The sequence below is a fragment of the Ipomoea nil genome, unplaced genomic scaffold (assembly GCF_001879475.1).
Source record: "Ipomoea nil cultivar Tokyo-kokei standard unplaced genomic scaffold, Asagao_1.1 scaffold0900, whole genome shotgun sequence".
Classification (NCBI taxonomy): Eukaryota; Viridiplantae; Streptophyta; class Magnoliopsida; order Solanales; family Convolvulaceae; genus Ipomoea; species Ipomoea nil.
Window position 1 is genome coordinate 1,737,969 of NW_017617328.1, and position 14,975 is coordinate 1,752,943.

Genomic DNA, 14,975 nt, shown 5'->3' on the forward strand with positions numbered 1-14,975 from the left:
ACCAACTTCATTCGAGTTTTCCTTCCTATAATTAATTTATGTGTCTTCTTAAAAGGCCATCATGTCTTGAAGATTATATTCTTCATTGTTACTCGTTAGGCCTCTTATATCTAATAACTGTGATTTTAATAGCTCAAAAATAAACTATGAACCTCTTATTAACAAAAAAAAAAAAAAAAATGAAATTTGTGATTTTACAAGAAAAGTTTGTTAATCAAAGATAGATGAAATATAACAAAATTGCAATAATGGTTCAATGGCTCTATTGTCTGCCCATGCATAGAGTTAATTAGTTTTGAAAAATCATAAAATTTATGATGAAATTATTTGTCAAAAATTAAATTTGAAATAACCATCAAAAGCAACAATCAAACATAGTATTAACTCGATCTTAAACATAATTATATATGAGAAAATTAGTATGGATAAGTGACTACCTGATTTTTACATACTGACCAAGAAGTAATATATAATATTTCTCGTTTTTAATCTTATTTAAATTGTATTATAGAAAGAAAAATAATAACTTTCCCACTTCTTGTTGATGATGAGGAAGACAACAGTAATTAATCCATTTGCTGCTTATTTCATTATATTATATAGTACTGGAACATACAGTAAAATTAATTCATTTGAAATCATTAAAACAATCATTCAATCCAAGTTATAAACTATAACAATTTTGACATTATTTGGGTCATATAACTATTTTTTTTAAGGATCATTTATTTAATTTCGTAGAATCAAGTTCTGATAGTAGTTATGTGCCTGATGAGCATGGCGACAACGTCCGGAGACGCTTTGGAGGATGCTTCCTTCATCTTTCTAATTCTCGTATCAGTTTCCGCTTCGAGACGCCTCACACTCGAATCTGAGCTCCCGCTACACTGCACAACCAATTATCTAATTATTACAACAACATACGACATTTGAACATAAAACACAAATGAAAATGTTTCATGTCGGAAAACAAAACACAAATGAAAATGTTTCATGTCGGAAAACAAAACCTCGGAGATTTGCTTCTGGTAATCGGCTTCTAACTGACTGCGGTAGTTCGCCACCTCCCTCTCTGCTTCATCGTGAGCCTGTCTCAACCGCCCCATTTTAACTGATCAACAATCAAGTGTTTTCGAGTTATAAAACCGTTTTATAACCGATCAGTCTTCTGGCTATCGGATGGAGGGATACCTTTGGGCAACAAAAAAAAAAAAGACGGGTTTAGGGATCCGACGACTTTACCATTTCTTGCAGATGCAATGATTTGTTGAGCATCCTGCTCTGCATTCAACAGCATCTGAATCCCTCCTTGAGCCTTCATTGTATCCATTTTTCACTGCTTCAATCTGGTAAAATCCCAAGAAATCTAAGCGATTATAGAAGTGTATATATATATATATATATACATAATGCAAGAATGCATGATGAATCTAGAGATCATGATAACCCCAAAAAAAGAATCAATTTTGAAAAATATACTTACCTGTACGAGTGTTTGGGTTACGTTAACAGATGGATATGGGATTATTGAAGATGGTTTAAGTAATAGTTGGAAGAATGATTTTCTAATCCACAAGTTTTGGTAGTTGTTGGTTTTTGATCCTATTTAACAGGAAAACCAAGAGCAGAGAATGCTCCTAGCTTGGAGCCTTAGACCAAGTTTGTTTGTTTGTTTTAAACAACAAAAATGTTGTCATGTTAAAATAACTAGGAAAATAGTTGGTTGTTTAACACTTTGAAAACATTATTCAACTCTGATCTAGTTAGAATTAGATAAAAATATATTGATTTGTAATATATTCAGCTAGACTAGCTAATGGGTATATATTATCTTTATCCATCATATATATTTTCCAAACCGTAACCGAGTGTTTGGGTTACGGTTCCGGTTGGAACCGTCGGTTCTAACCGAAATTATTAAAAAATAAATAAAAAAAAAACACTATAATAATTTTTTTTTCCGGTTCTAAGATTTTACAAACCTTAACCGGAACCAGAACCGTACAGTTCGATTCCGGTTCGCACAGTCACGGTTCCGGTTCGAACCATGTATGAACCGAACCATGGTCATCTCTAAGTATATTAGGCATTGCTGCTAATGCAGCTTGCAAAAAACCAAGACCAAATTAGGAAAATAGAATGACTCTACTTCATAGAAGTACATTGTAGTGCATGTACTTCTCTAGCCTTAACCAACAAAAACCACTACCCAAAAAAAGCAAAAAGTTGTCACTTAGTTAGCCTTCACCACCACTTCCTTAGCCTTCTTCTACAGCCCATTTACAAACCTAGAACAACACATTACTTTTCTTGCTTCACCACCACTTCCTTAGCCTTCTTTGATGTCCCAACATGAGCAAAGTCTTTAAACAGAGACCTCTTCAGAGGCACAACAGCAGCACTAACCTCTAAATCACCTTCAATCTCATCCAAGCCAGCAAACTTGTCCAAAGCTAAACCTTGAGACCCATCCTCCAACTCAACACATTCTTCATCATCAGTACCATAGAATTCCTAAATAAAATATGATTAGGGCCAACGAATAAAACCATATTTGGCAAATTGACCAAACACTAATACACAAATACCTCAGAACCTGCATCACCATCCAGAAAACCACCTACATCACCTGAACCAATTTCTACTTCTAAACTGTCAGCTGACAGACATGAGCAGTGTTGTGTAAGCACTGCTTCATCCCTGCAAATCCTAAGAAATGTGAAAGCAGAGTAGTAACTCTCTACCTACTCCTTCTTCATAGCAATACGAAACAGCATAGACATGCCACACAAACACCCTAGCTCAGCTGGAATATAGTTATTCCCCTACAAAGATTTAAAGACAAAAAACACATAAACATTTAAAGTAGTGAATTCAACAGCCAGCTATGTTGCATAGGAATACCTACCTCTGGATACTTAGCCTTTAAGCCACCAACTGACACACCAACCAATTCCGCACACTCACGATCCCATATAAGCATCCCCAGTATGATCAGCAACATAGACAATCAGCCTATACCTCACAACTCCATTGTGCCATGAACTTTTACAGCCACCACAATACATCATACCACCCTCAGCAACAACATTTCTCTTGCAAGAGATGTAATACCAATCACTTAAACTCTCTACATCAACAATTCCACCTGCCACCCGATACTCCCCTAGCAGCAAGTAACAATCAGATAAATAAGTAACATAGATAAAAAGTTAAGTAAACAATGCCATTGCAGAATACATTACCTGATTTTTGGAGTATATATCTTGAATAGAACTAATCAACACTTCATTAGGGTGCACAACACTACCAAGATAACTATCAAACAACCTCGATTCAGAATCTATACACCGTAAAGGTGTATGATTACTGTTATAGCTACTAACAGAAAACAGGAAAATAAATGTTAGTATAGAAACTTGAACTTATTACAAACAACAATAAAAATAGGTTAGAGAAACTAACATGCTCCTTAACTCACGAAACTCTTTGCAAGTGTGTGAGAAAAAGAGCTGAGTAGTATCAGAAGACCTACATATGCGTACATCACCATCTGCAAAAAATAAATTAGTGCATAGAAATTCTGGAACAATTGAATAGAAACAAAGATGTAATTAAGAAAATTAATACACATCACTCACTGTCCACGAATTTAGCTCGGCAAAGCTGAATCAACAATATGACTGGACCATTAGCAACTAAGTGGAAGTAAGGAGTTAATTGATTCACATGCTCATCCCACAGTGTACACTTAATCTATTTTTTACTGCATAAGATTTTAAAAACAACAGAGAAAGCATAAGATAAACTTTTAAAATCAACCTTAGGGAGAAAAAACAGAGTAAGGAATCATACTTAGAATCTTCAAGCACAAAGTCAATTAGCCCACTCTTTTTTCCAACTATTACCTTCTCTCGTGGTGAATATATCTCCACAGTACGACCAATGACATCTGTATTTGAAAACAGCAGCACATTAATTAAATAAAACTCAACATCACAATCTTTTTTTTTTTTTTTTTGAAAACAACATCACAATCTTTATAATAAAACATAATGACTTTAGAAAACATTTTTTTAAAACCCTAACCTATCAACACTTTCTAATCAATTTCTTGCTTTGAAAGTATGGCTTCAAAACTCTTGAAGCGAAACATTGTTTTTGAGAAATTCACATGCTTATACTCCTTCACAAGCGTATCATGTTTGAACTTCATCATGTAACAATGAGTGCTTGTTTTATACTTGAAGAAGTTAGTGATGCATAGGAAGTTTCTAATAGCATACACTTTACCCTCCTTGAATATGTTCTTATATTTTGCAACACTATCCTTAGGTATATGGACATGGATGAACACACCCTATATTTAAAGCACACCAAAAACAACTAAGTTAGATATCAACAATGTAAGATGTGCAAGAAATAAGTGTACGAAGCATGTTAAGATATAATTTACAAACCTCTTGATCATGAAATAGACATTCTTGACTTCTTATTAATTTTTCACCTTTGTTTTCAGTGACAACATAAGACCGCATACAACGCAATCTTATAGCCTTTAAGGTTTGCTGAGGATGAAGTTGCATCCCCACAATAAACTGCCCAGACATTCTGCCACTGAAATCCAGAAAACAAAACTTAAAACCTTGATCTTTACTTGTAATCTATTTCGCTTAGCTTTGTGTTTGCGTATCAACAATTAGAATGTGTATGTATTTATAGGTGTAGAAGTGAGCTGAGTAATGTATAAAATAATACAATACTTTACTTTTAAGCACTCTCATACCCATTTAGACTAATTTACACGCTACCCAAACACATTAGGCTACTAACTCTGCAGTAGATAATATCTAGTCCCCTAAAATCTAGGACTAACACCACACGTCTCCTATAACAATTCAATCTGAACATGCGGGAGAAGCAAACATTTGAATTCCAAATTTGTACAAAAAAAATAAAAAAATTCACAGTTACTAATTAGTAATTGACTAGCTAATTCATAGATTTCATGTGCTTACTTTCATTGTTTTTAAGTAATTAGTAATTAACTAGGATAATTCACAGTTATTAATTAGTAATTCACAATTTATTTTATTTTCTTTTGATTGGAAAAATATTGGCTCTGGCACGATTAAACATAACATTTACAAATATTTTCTAAACTCTAAAATGCATGAGTTATTAAAAAATATTATAATTTCACCTTTTTTTACGTTTAGAAAACAACTTTTTCAAAATTTTAACTTTTATTTTATTATTATAAAATCTAAAAATTTATAAAAATGTCTTTCATTTTTCATCTAAAAACAATTCTTTTTTTCATGTAATAAGCAAGCCCTAGAACACATATTTCATAGAAGTTTATTTCTATTGTGCCTTTATTGACAAAAGAATCTCAGTAAATAATTAAAGCGCTTAAAATTAGTAACTTAGTCGTAAAAGGGGAAAGGAAGTTCTCCCTTTGCGATAACCGACGGGAGATGGAAGACATTGAGGATTTGCTCGCAGGAAGCGGCGGAGGATCACCGCCCGGTTTCCGGCTGCCGCTAACGGCGGCGGTCGTCGGAGTCAATCCCAAGCAGCGGAAGAGGAGTGGTCTCCGGAAGTCCACCTTTCCCCAAGATTTACTCTCGAGTACCACCAATCAGACCCCCAAAATCCCCGGCACTCAGGTTTTTACCCTATTTTTAGAGCTTAGAGCTTGGACTTATGTATATATGTGCGTTTTTGTGTTTGTATTTGTTCTATGTAGCTGATTCATATGTGTGTATTTTGCAGACAATTTATGTAAAGACATTCGGCTGTTCGCATAACCAGGTATAGATTTTATCCTTTCATACAAAGGAAAAGGAATAGAGTAGTTATGGATGTTTATTGTAAAATTTTAGAATCCACACTACTAGAAATGCTGCTTTTTCACTTGTTTGCATCCGGATTTTTGAAATTTTAGCTTAAATTTTCGGTTCCAACCAAATGAATTATAATTGTGTGCATATACAAATGAGAATTCGATTATAGAAAATTCTTTCATTTTTCTGGGTTGATTCGTTTTCTTAAATGTGTTCATTTTCATTTGCTGTGATGTCAACTGCATATTTAATTTCTTTCAAGTTTTTATTTTGATTGCGTTTGTATTATTCTTTCTCTGACAGAGTGACTCAGAATATATGGCCGGTCAGCTTTCTGCATTTGGTTATGCTTTGAGTGATGACCCCAATGAGGCAGACCTGTGGCTAATAAACACGTGAGTTTTTATCTTTTTGAAGTTTATATCTAGTTGCTGCTCAAGACTGATGCAAAAGTATGGAATTCCTAAAGTTGCTATCATCCTGTACTATAGCAGTATTGCAGGCCAAATTTTAAAGATGTGCCTATAAATTTGTAGTGGCTACTTTCTGCATTTATGAAATTCACTGTGAGCTTTGAAATGTTATTTGATATTATTATATGATTTTTATTAACATTTCTTTCCATTTGATTCCTATGATATGATGCAGCTGCACAGTTAAATCCCCTAGTCAGTCTGCCATGGATACTCTTTTAACTAGAGGGAGAAGTGCAAAAAAACCACTGGTTGTGGCAGGGTGTGTGCCTCAAGGAAGCCGCAATTTGAAAGAACTAGAAGGCGTTAGTATAGTTGGGGTTCAGCAGATTGACCGTGTGGTAGAAGTTGTGGAAGAGACTTTGAAAGGTCATGAAGTCCGCCTTCTAACCCGCAAAACATTACCAGCACTTGACCTGCCGAAGGTGTGAAATTCAATTACCCCCCTTTTATATTTTTAATATATATATCAATATATCAATATATGTAGTTTATTCTTGAAGATAAAGTTGCATTAACCACTCGACAGGTGAGGAAGAACAAGTTCATTGAGATTCTTCCAATTAATGTTGGATGTTTAGGTGCATGCACATATTGCAAGACAAAACATGCCCGTGGTCATTTAGGAAGCTACACTGTTGAAAGTCTTGTGAGTTCAGTTACTCCCACAATATAGAATTCTGTTGATTCATGGTTGCTTGGGACCTTTTAGCATTTTCACTAAGCACATATAACATTATAGGTGGGACGGGTCAAAAATGTTGTTGCTGATGGAGTGAAGGAGATCTGGTTGAGTAGTGAAGACACTGGGGCATATGGTATACCTTCTCTTGGACTATTCTGTATTAAGTGCAAGCACACTCTTAACTGTACTAAAGGGTTCTTGTTTGTGAGAACTCACATTTTTAGTTTTTTGCCAAAATGTGTTTGTGTTTATATGTATATATAAAATTGTAGATAGACGGGCTAGTATCCAAGAAGCAAGGAAAGCCATCTAGTGAAAAGGCCAATGCATGAAACTTATGGTTTGTTGTCTTAAACCATTTTGCAGGTCGTGATATTGGAGTTAATCTTCCAATTCTGTTAAATGCTATAGTTTCTGGGCTTCCCTCGGATGGAAGCACAATGCTTCGCATTGGGATGACTAATCCTCCTTATATCCTTGAACACTTGAAGGAAATAGCTGATGTTTTGCGTCATCCGTGTGTTTACTCTTTTCTTCATGTACCTGTTCAATCTGGAAGTGATGCCGTCTTGAGTGTAAGTTTGAGAATGTGTAAATGTTTTCCATCAAACTCTTGGTTTTTCTTTGATGTTCCTTACAACCACTCTTTCTTTGTCCTTCATATGGTGTTTGCCAAAAAACTTCTGCTTATTGCCTTTTCAATTTGATAATTTATTGTTTTATAGGCAATGAATCGTGAATACACTGTAGCAGAGTTCAGGAAGGTGGTGGATACATTAACCGAACTAGTCCCTGGAATGCAGATTGCCACAGATATAATATGTGGATTTCCTGGTCTGTTACAAAATCTTGCTGTATTCTATATTTTTGCTACTATATTTTATGGTGAATTGTTTCTCTACCTACCTGTTGATTCAATTTCCAAGGTTCTGTGAATTAAAGTATTTTTGTTGAAACATTACGGCTTCTCAGGTGAAACTGATGAAGATTTTGCTCAGACTGTTAACCTTGTTAGGGATTATCAGCTTCCTCAAGTTCATATATCACAGTTTTATCCTAGACCTGGTATGTTGCTTTTGGTTACTAGTTTTATTTCTTTTTTCCTTTGAATATTTGTAGTTGATGGAGCATGAGTACAAATAAAGAGAAGATGTAAGGGCAAAAACTTAGTTGTTTTCTCTATCTTTTTTTTATACTATCCAGAACATCATTTAGCTTAGTAAATCTGTGTCAGGAACTCCTGCTGCAAGGATGAAGAAAGTTCCTAGTAATGTGGTGAAGAATCGAAGTCGTGAGTTAACTGCTGTATTTGAGTCGTTTACTCCATATACTGGAATGGAGGGCAAAGTTGAAAGGATATGGATCACAGATGTTGCTTCTGATGGAGTTCACTTGGTAAGATTATACTCCGTATTATAATGGCAAATGTCAGTTGCATTCAACTTCAGGAATGAACTTTGACCAATTTTAAGAGCATAATGACTTGATTGCAATAATAATACTATAATAGGAAGACTTACTAGTATTTTTTGGAAAATGGACTATTGTAGATTTGTAGCATGATGCATATATAGTTGAGAGTGTCGGTTCTTGGTTGTATGGTTGTACTTGATTCATTTATATTGCAGTTTAGGCGTTCTAAATCTGTATGCTCTCTCATTGGTCTAGGTGGGACACACGAAGGGATACATTCAGGTGCTGGTGGTTGGTCCTACGAGCATGCTGGGATCCTCGGCTATCGTAAAGATAACGTCAGTAGGAAGATGGTCAGTTTTCGGAGAAGTGATCGAGGTCCTTAACCAAAATAGCCAGGAAAGAAACGAAGCCAACGGGTCTCCTTGCACCAACTCACACGAAAACTGTGCATGTTCCAAAGAGCCAGAGTCATGTGCTTGTGCTGCTACGTCTTGCTGTCAAACTACAGTTCCAAAGAACGACTCGAGACAAGTAGACAAACAAAACGCAAACCTCATTGGGTGGTTACTCAGGAAGCGGAAGAACCATTTGCATAGAAAAGAGGCCGAGACAGTACTACAGGAATCTAAGAACATTCAAGGAGTGTCACCCGGTCACGCCACAGCCACAACCACAACCACATTATCAAGCGGAATCATTTTCGGTTTATTGACATTAATAGCACTATTATTGTTTCTGGGTTTCATGAATTTGTCATCCAACTGAATCTTTGTCTGCAGTTACACTGTTTTCAAAGACTCATAGTTTGAGAGAGTAGTCCGGACTAGAGCATACTACTTGGTGTCTTTCCAAACCTGGAAATTTTTTTTGTCAATTATTGCAAAAAGCAACAATTTTGTATCTGTTGAGTTTTGACAAATTGGAACTGTTGCATAAAACAAGAGTTTAAACATACTGCATTTTAAACCAAGAGGTTTCAGTGGCCTAATAGAAATACATATGTTTTACAGGGATGAAGGTGTTACACAGCTACACTGCCATAGGGCATTAAATAACACTACATATTGCCACTGCAGATTTTCTCCCTCGGGTCTTCATTACCGATAGATAGTCCCGACGAATGGCTGAGATGCTCTCTTGTCAGGAAAACTGTATCTGGCTGCTGGTATGAGGGGGGGCTCAAGCTTGATTCCAATATTGGATGAGTGAGCATCACATTGGGTTTGGCGAGTGCAGCGCCCGAATCTAGCTTCTGCATTTTGGAAGGCCTCTCGCCTGTAGGGGATTCTATTTGAGAGGTCTCGTGGCCACCAGAATCGGGGGTGAGAGGTTCGTGATGAGAAGAGAATGACTCATCGAGGGAATGGCTCTTGGCTGGTGCACGCTCCTTTGCATGCTTGTCGCCGTGAGGAGACTCGGATGTAGGCGCGGGAGTTGATGGAGGATCAGTCGCATTGATAGATTCGGGGCCATGCTCACCTGCCGCTGGATTCACCCCGCTTCCCGGGGCTTCCGTAAGCACCCCACTCAGTCGCTGTTGTTCTTCGATTATCTTCTTCAAATACTTCCCTTGAGCTTCTATTCTCAGTTGTAGCTGGCGCTGAACCTGTAAGCCACAACGTAAAGTCTTCATGAGCTACAAATTTTTTTTGTCAGACCACGGGGTGTCCTGAGCAGACCCTAACTGTAGGAGGCACCTTTAAGCCCGTACCCTAACTGTAAGGGGCAAAGTGCTGGTCAGATTAGTTTTTCCATACGAATGGGGTAACATGATGCCACTTTGCACCTGAACTAGAAGTTCAACTTTCCAAAAGATGAACATTAAACACCGATGTAAACTCCCGTGCTGGCTTCAAGTATGGAAGACATAAAATGATCCTCGAGGTCCTCGACTAACTAATTGAAGTCCTTAAGTCCTATAGGAGAACTAGTTACGAGTAAAAATAAACCACTTTTCATTATTTTTGATATGGATGTCAGACACGTGCAAATATGAATCAGCCTGATGCGAATTAACCATGCATGATAATTTTCTATAGCGGGAATATATGCAATAACATACTGAGACCGAAAGGGAAAATCTTGGAAGGGATTATGTGTCTCATTCAATGCTAAAATGCGCAGGAAAACAAACCTCTAGTTGCTCATGTAGTCGCTTTTGCACCTCCATCTGCAGCTTTAATGCCTCAGTGATTTGCATTCCACTGTTAACAAGAAGAGACTATTAACAATCATAAAGAAAACAGATCATAGGACGATGTCTCAAAGAAAACGTCTACTCACGATGAGCCATCCAAATTTGAGATCATATCCCTCGACTCTTTCTTGTCAGCTTTTTTCCCTTGTGATACAATTTACAAGAAATTTTCAATTATTTTTAATTTTAAATGAGAATTACTAATATACAGTATTAAATACGTAAGCAACCTACCATCGGAAGAGGAATCAGGAAGGTATTTGGCAAGTCGATATTTCTGGATAAATAAAGAAATATATATATAAGTTACTAGAACAAAAAAATTCAGAAAGAAGGCTTCTTAAAAGGAATATTTGCAGAAATCATAATATTATTGCTTGTCTACCTGCAAATGGCTCTTTACGTGATAAATTGTAAGCCCTTGCACACCCATGACTCTCAAGACACCTTTCGGTGTAGCCCCTGGACAATCAAAACCAATATTGCAATAATTTAAACTGTGCAAACTTCATAAATTTCAGAGATCGAATGCAGTTTCACACTGTAATTTTTCTTAAGACACTTCCAGTAATGGTAGAATGTAGATATCAAGAGTCTTTGCATGAAGAGAAAAAGATATGTTGTCTTCACAAATGTTCCTTTTTTTTTTTTTTTTAATTGGGTCAGACCACAAGGTGTCCTGAGCAAGCCCTAATTGTTTAAACCCGTACCATACTCAAACTAATCCCCGTTAGCACCGGCCCGGCCCAATTAAGGGACAAAGCGCTGGCCAGATTAGTTTTTCCATACGAGAGGGGGTTTGAACTCCCGACCTCTCTTAAGGGACGAGAGTGCACGACCACTCACGCCAACCAAACTGGTTTACAGTTCCTTTAACCCGAACTAAAAATGTCTCTGAATGGGAAAATTTAAAAACCTCCAAACTGCTTTAGCACTAAGTATCGAGAAGACTGTTGGAAGAACCAATATGACTAAGAACAAATAAGAATTCAAGGAACTCACGATCGGGGCCACCGAGTTGTGCCACTGCATCAACAAATCGCTCATGAAGTTCATTTGTCCAACGGAGACGTTGTTTTGAAGCGAGACTTGGATTGTTGTTGAGGTTATTACCCCCACTGATTGGATCCATTGTGCTGGGGCCAGATTCTAATGGCTGAATGCCCATAGCATTGCTGTGGACTAAGTTTGAACTAGAAACACCGTTTGGTTGATACATTTCATTAATCTGCAGGCGAGATATAAGCCTCTTTAAACATTAAAACACAAACTAACATGAAGTTTTCATTAGCAAAATAATTACTAAAATGAAGCTTCCACTACATAATGAACTCAACTCTTGATGAACGCTTGTAGTATATTTAGCTGTTCTTTTCATTCTTGATTAGCATTTCTTTCTATTATTCATGACTAATAGATGCACCCTCCTCTTCTCCTTAATACTTTCTCAAACAAATCAAAATTTAGCTTATCCCCATTTGAGGTCACCTTTTATATTGGACTATTTAGATCATATATTCCTTTTTTTTTTTTTTTTGATGACCCGGGTTTCCCGGCTTTGCTGGACTATATCCTGGACCCCATGAACCCGCCCTTAGGCCCATGAGGAAATAAATCGAACCAATCTAGCTTCAAGACTCAACACCAAACTATACACTTTTGTGCACGAGGAGTCCAACCCAAACCCCCACCCTACCGCTCGAAGCAAGACTTTTAAGTGATGCTTCTCATCCACTAGACCATTTTTACCCACCCTTACTCATTTTTTCTGCCAGTTACCATGTCCTTCCCTATTGTTCCTACCAAAGTCAAATCTCGGTGATCTCTTTAAAAAATTATTTACAAGTGAAACTAATTAACTCCTAAATATGAACATGCCCAATACATAACAGACACCAGAAGTACTCTATTCAAAATTTCCTTCATTTTGTTGACCAAAGCATATGTTCATTTATACACTTGAGAGACATTCTTACCTTCTACAGTTCTATCATCAGATTACATTGGAACATTCTGCATAAATCCAACATTTTAATATGAAGTGCTCATCATTCTTCCTCATTCCTTTTTAATATTTGAAAAACCAAACAGCTTATATCAAATCCATTTTACCATTTACACTCCAATTCTTTGAATAAGTTTAAATCATAACCACAATTCTCACACGACATAAAATACAAAAATACTCCGTATCATGCACTAATGCCTCTAAAAAAGAGTCAAGCAGTACTAAATAGAAATTGAAGGAAGAGCCAAGCCTCTGTTCAAAGACACTAATAACTATCGGATAATTGTTGATACTCATTATTCCATACGTTTATCTACAACTCTCCTCAGCTTAAGCCCTCTTTCCTCCCAAAAACAGACAAATACCAACCACGCTTTAACGGTACACTTTCTGCTATCTTAGCTTCATCCATTCTTCATAAGCACGTGTAATTTTGAATCCTCACATGCCGTCAAAACTTACATCTTTTTGCAAGAGGACTTCAACTCCAAGCCAAGGCAGTTCTTTACAGTAAACATAGAATCAATAAAACATACAATTACAGCTGCTTCCTCGGCATAGGAACATTAAATGGTTATTTCGAATTTCAATTTTGAAAGGCTTGTAAACAAAATGGGAAAAAAAATGCTTTGCAAAGGTAATTGCTGAAACCAAGTGAAGCTACAAAATTAAGCAGGCTTCTTAAAACTGAGCATTTAATTCCCATTTATAAGTTATCAACTTTACCAAACTGTCACCATATAAACTTCATACCATAATCAGAAGAGTTCAACCCTAACTGGTTCACTTATTTTGTTCAAATAACAAAAGCCTTCTAATCACCCTTTCATTTTCTCAATTACATTGCACTATAGAAGTCAATGACTCAATGGAAGATTATATTTTCTTGGGACAAATTATAAGTTACCACATTGTTAATTACAAGTTAAGCACAATTTAGCCCGTCAAAGAAGAAATATAACCCAGAACTGCTTCCCGGTGGGCGGTGGCAGCACTTAATTAAAAGGAAAAAAAGTTAACTTTTTTGACAGACTGCTTCCTCCTTTAACTCATTCATCACACATTGCCCTGCACCCCAATACAGAGAGAAAAATTTCTTCACTGCCACCTTCTCTTATGTGCATTCACTAAGATCCATACACCATTTCTATAATAACAATCCAATGCATTTTGTGCTTAGAGCAAAACACTCCAACAACTAAGTTATCTTTTACTCAGTAGCAAATTCTTGATTGTAGTCACATGACACAGCTTTAACTATCTTCAAATTTTCCCTAATATCCTTCAAGCATACAAAGCTAAAACATAAATTGGCCTCTATATGTGAAACCCAACCGCATAATTCAAGCAAAGTTCAAGCACAACACTAAAAATATGAAATATACAAATCAAATAAAACTAAAAAAAAAAGTCATCAATGCTTTTAATGTGTATCTTAAAAGCTGCAGAAATAACAATCTGACATTGCAAACCAAGCTTTACATTATAAATAAAATAAAATTAAAAAAAAAAAATAATCACGCACAGAATTGCAAGAAATTTTAACAAAAGCTGATAAAGCACAGACTTTGAAGCTCCCCAGGTGAAGGGCAACCGAAATAACTAACGTCAAGCTAGGAAATGAAAATTTGGCATAGAAATTCAGGGGGGAAATGAAGGGAAGGGAGGAATTAGCAAACGATGTTTGGAAGTGAGAAATCGAGGGGTAAAGCGGTAATTCTCCACTTACAGCGGTTGGGAGAAGTTGAAGAGTGCTCCCTCTCCTTCTTCTTCTTCTTCTTCGTCTTCGTCGCCGATGAGATCTCCCACTTTCTCTCTCTTCTCCCTGTTGCACTTGATAGTGATTTTTTTTGAATTTATGAAATTATTTATTTCAGGGGAAGAAATTAATAAAAATGAGAGATATAAACATATGTTTCTTATGAAATTGAAACTGCCCGCGGTCAGATATGTACTGCCCGTGGTCCGCTCTAACTTCTGTTTTTGGACCTTTAATGAAATAAATATTAAATAGGCATCCAAACACAATAATCACCACTATTCAACTCCTAAACTACTTTACTTGATCATAATATAAAGATAGATCACAAGAACATTTATCAATATCACCATTCAACAAATGCGCAGATTGACTTGCTAACATGAGTCAATCTACCAGCGGGGAACGATCATTCTTGACAATGCTCCAGGTAGCTTACATGGCCTGCTCAGTATGAGGGCTTCAGGGTTAGATAATCGCTCTAATATGAGGGCTTCTGATGTACAAAAAAAAAAAAAAAACAATGTATGAGATAAATGGAAATGGAAATAGTTTTAATAAACTAGAATTCAACAAGATAGAGTAGAT

General features: G+C 36.3%; 3 protein-coding genes and 1 long non-coding RNA gene across 4 annotated transcripts; 2 read left to right on the forward strand and 2 right to left on the reverse strand.

Annotated features, from left to right (window-relative positions):
* Nucleotides 1–572: 572 nt before the first annotated feature.
* LOC109179403 (V-type proton ATPase subunit G1-like) lies at nt 573–1,500 on the reverse strand. Its single transcript, XM_019328899.1, has 4 exons — nt 1,484–1,500; nt 1,243–1,346; nt 1,011–1,111; nt 573–887 (listed from the first exon to the last, which is right to left on the reverse strand). The coding sequence occupies exons 2-4, from the start codon at nt 1,328–1,330 to the stop codon at nt 744–746; spliced, it is 333 nt and encodes a 110-aa protein (XP_019184444.1). The 5' UTR covers nt 1,331–1,346; nt 1,484–1,500; the 3' UTR covers nt 573–743.
* On the forward strand, nt 744–9,527 carry LOC109179409. The gene is made up of 3 exons (XR_002053892.1): nt 744–756; nt 3,870–3,875; nt 9,453–9,527. It is a non-coding gene; the product is annotated as an uncharacterized LOC109179409 (long non-coding RNA).
* On the forward strand, nt 5,343–9,323 carry LOC109179400 (threonylcarbamoyladenosine tRNA methylthiotransferase). Its single transcript, XM_019328896.1, has 11 exons — nt 5,343–5,672; nt 5,779–5,817; nt 6,153–6,244; nt 6,498–6,747; nt 6,852–6,971; nt 7,065–7,140; nt 7,374–7,582; nt 7,733–7,841; nt 7,980–8,072; nt 8,242–8,402; nt 8,676–9,323. The coding sequence occupies exons 1-11, from the start codon at nt 5,481–5,483 to the stop codon at nt 9,186–9,188; spliced, it is 1,854 nt and encodes a 617-aa protein (XP_019184441.1). The 5' UTR covers nt 5,343–5,480; the 3' UTR covers nt 9,189–9,323.
* Nucleotides 9,357–14,503, reverse strand: LOC109179401 (myb family transcription factor PHL7). Its single transcript, XM_019328897.1, has 7 exons — nt 14,358–14,503; nt 11,623–11,848; nt 11,006–11,082; nt 10,855–10,897; nt 10,707–10,764; nt 10,558–10,627; nt 9,357–10,029 (listed from the first exon to the last, which is right to left on the reverse strand). Exons 2-7 carry the CDS (start codon nt 11,837–11,839, stop codon nt 9,481–9,483), a joined length of 1,014 nt encoding a protein of 337 aa, XP_019184442.1. The 5' UTR covers nt 11,840–11,848; nt 14,358–14,503; the 3' UTR covers nt 9,357–9,480.
* Nucleotides 14,504–14,975: the final 472 nt, after the last annotated feature.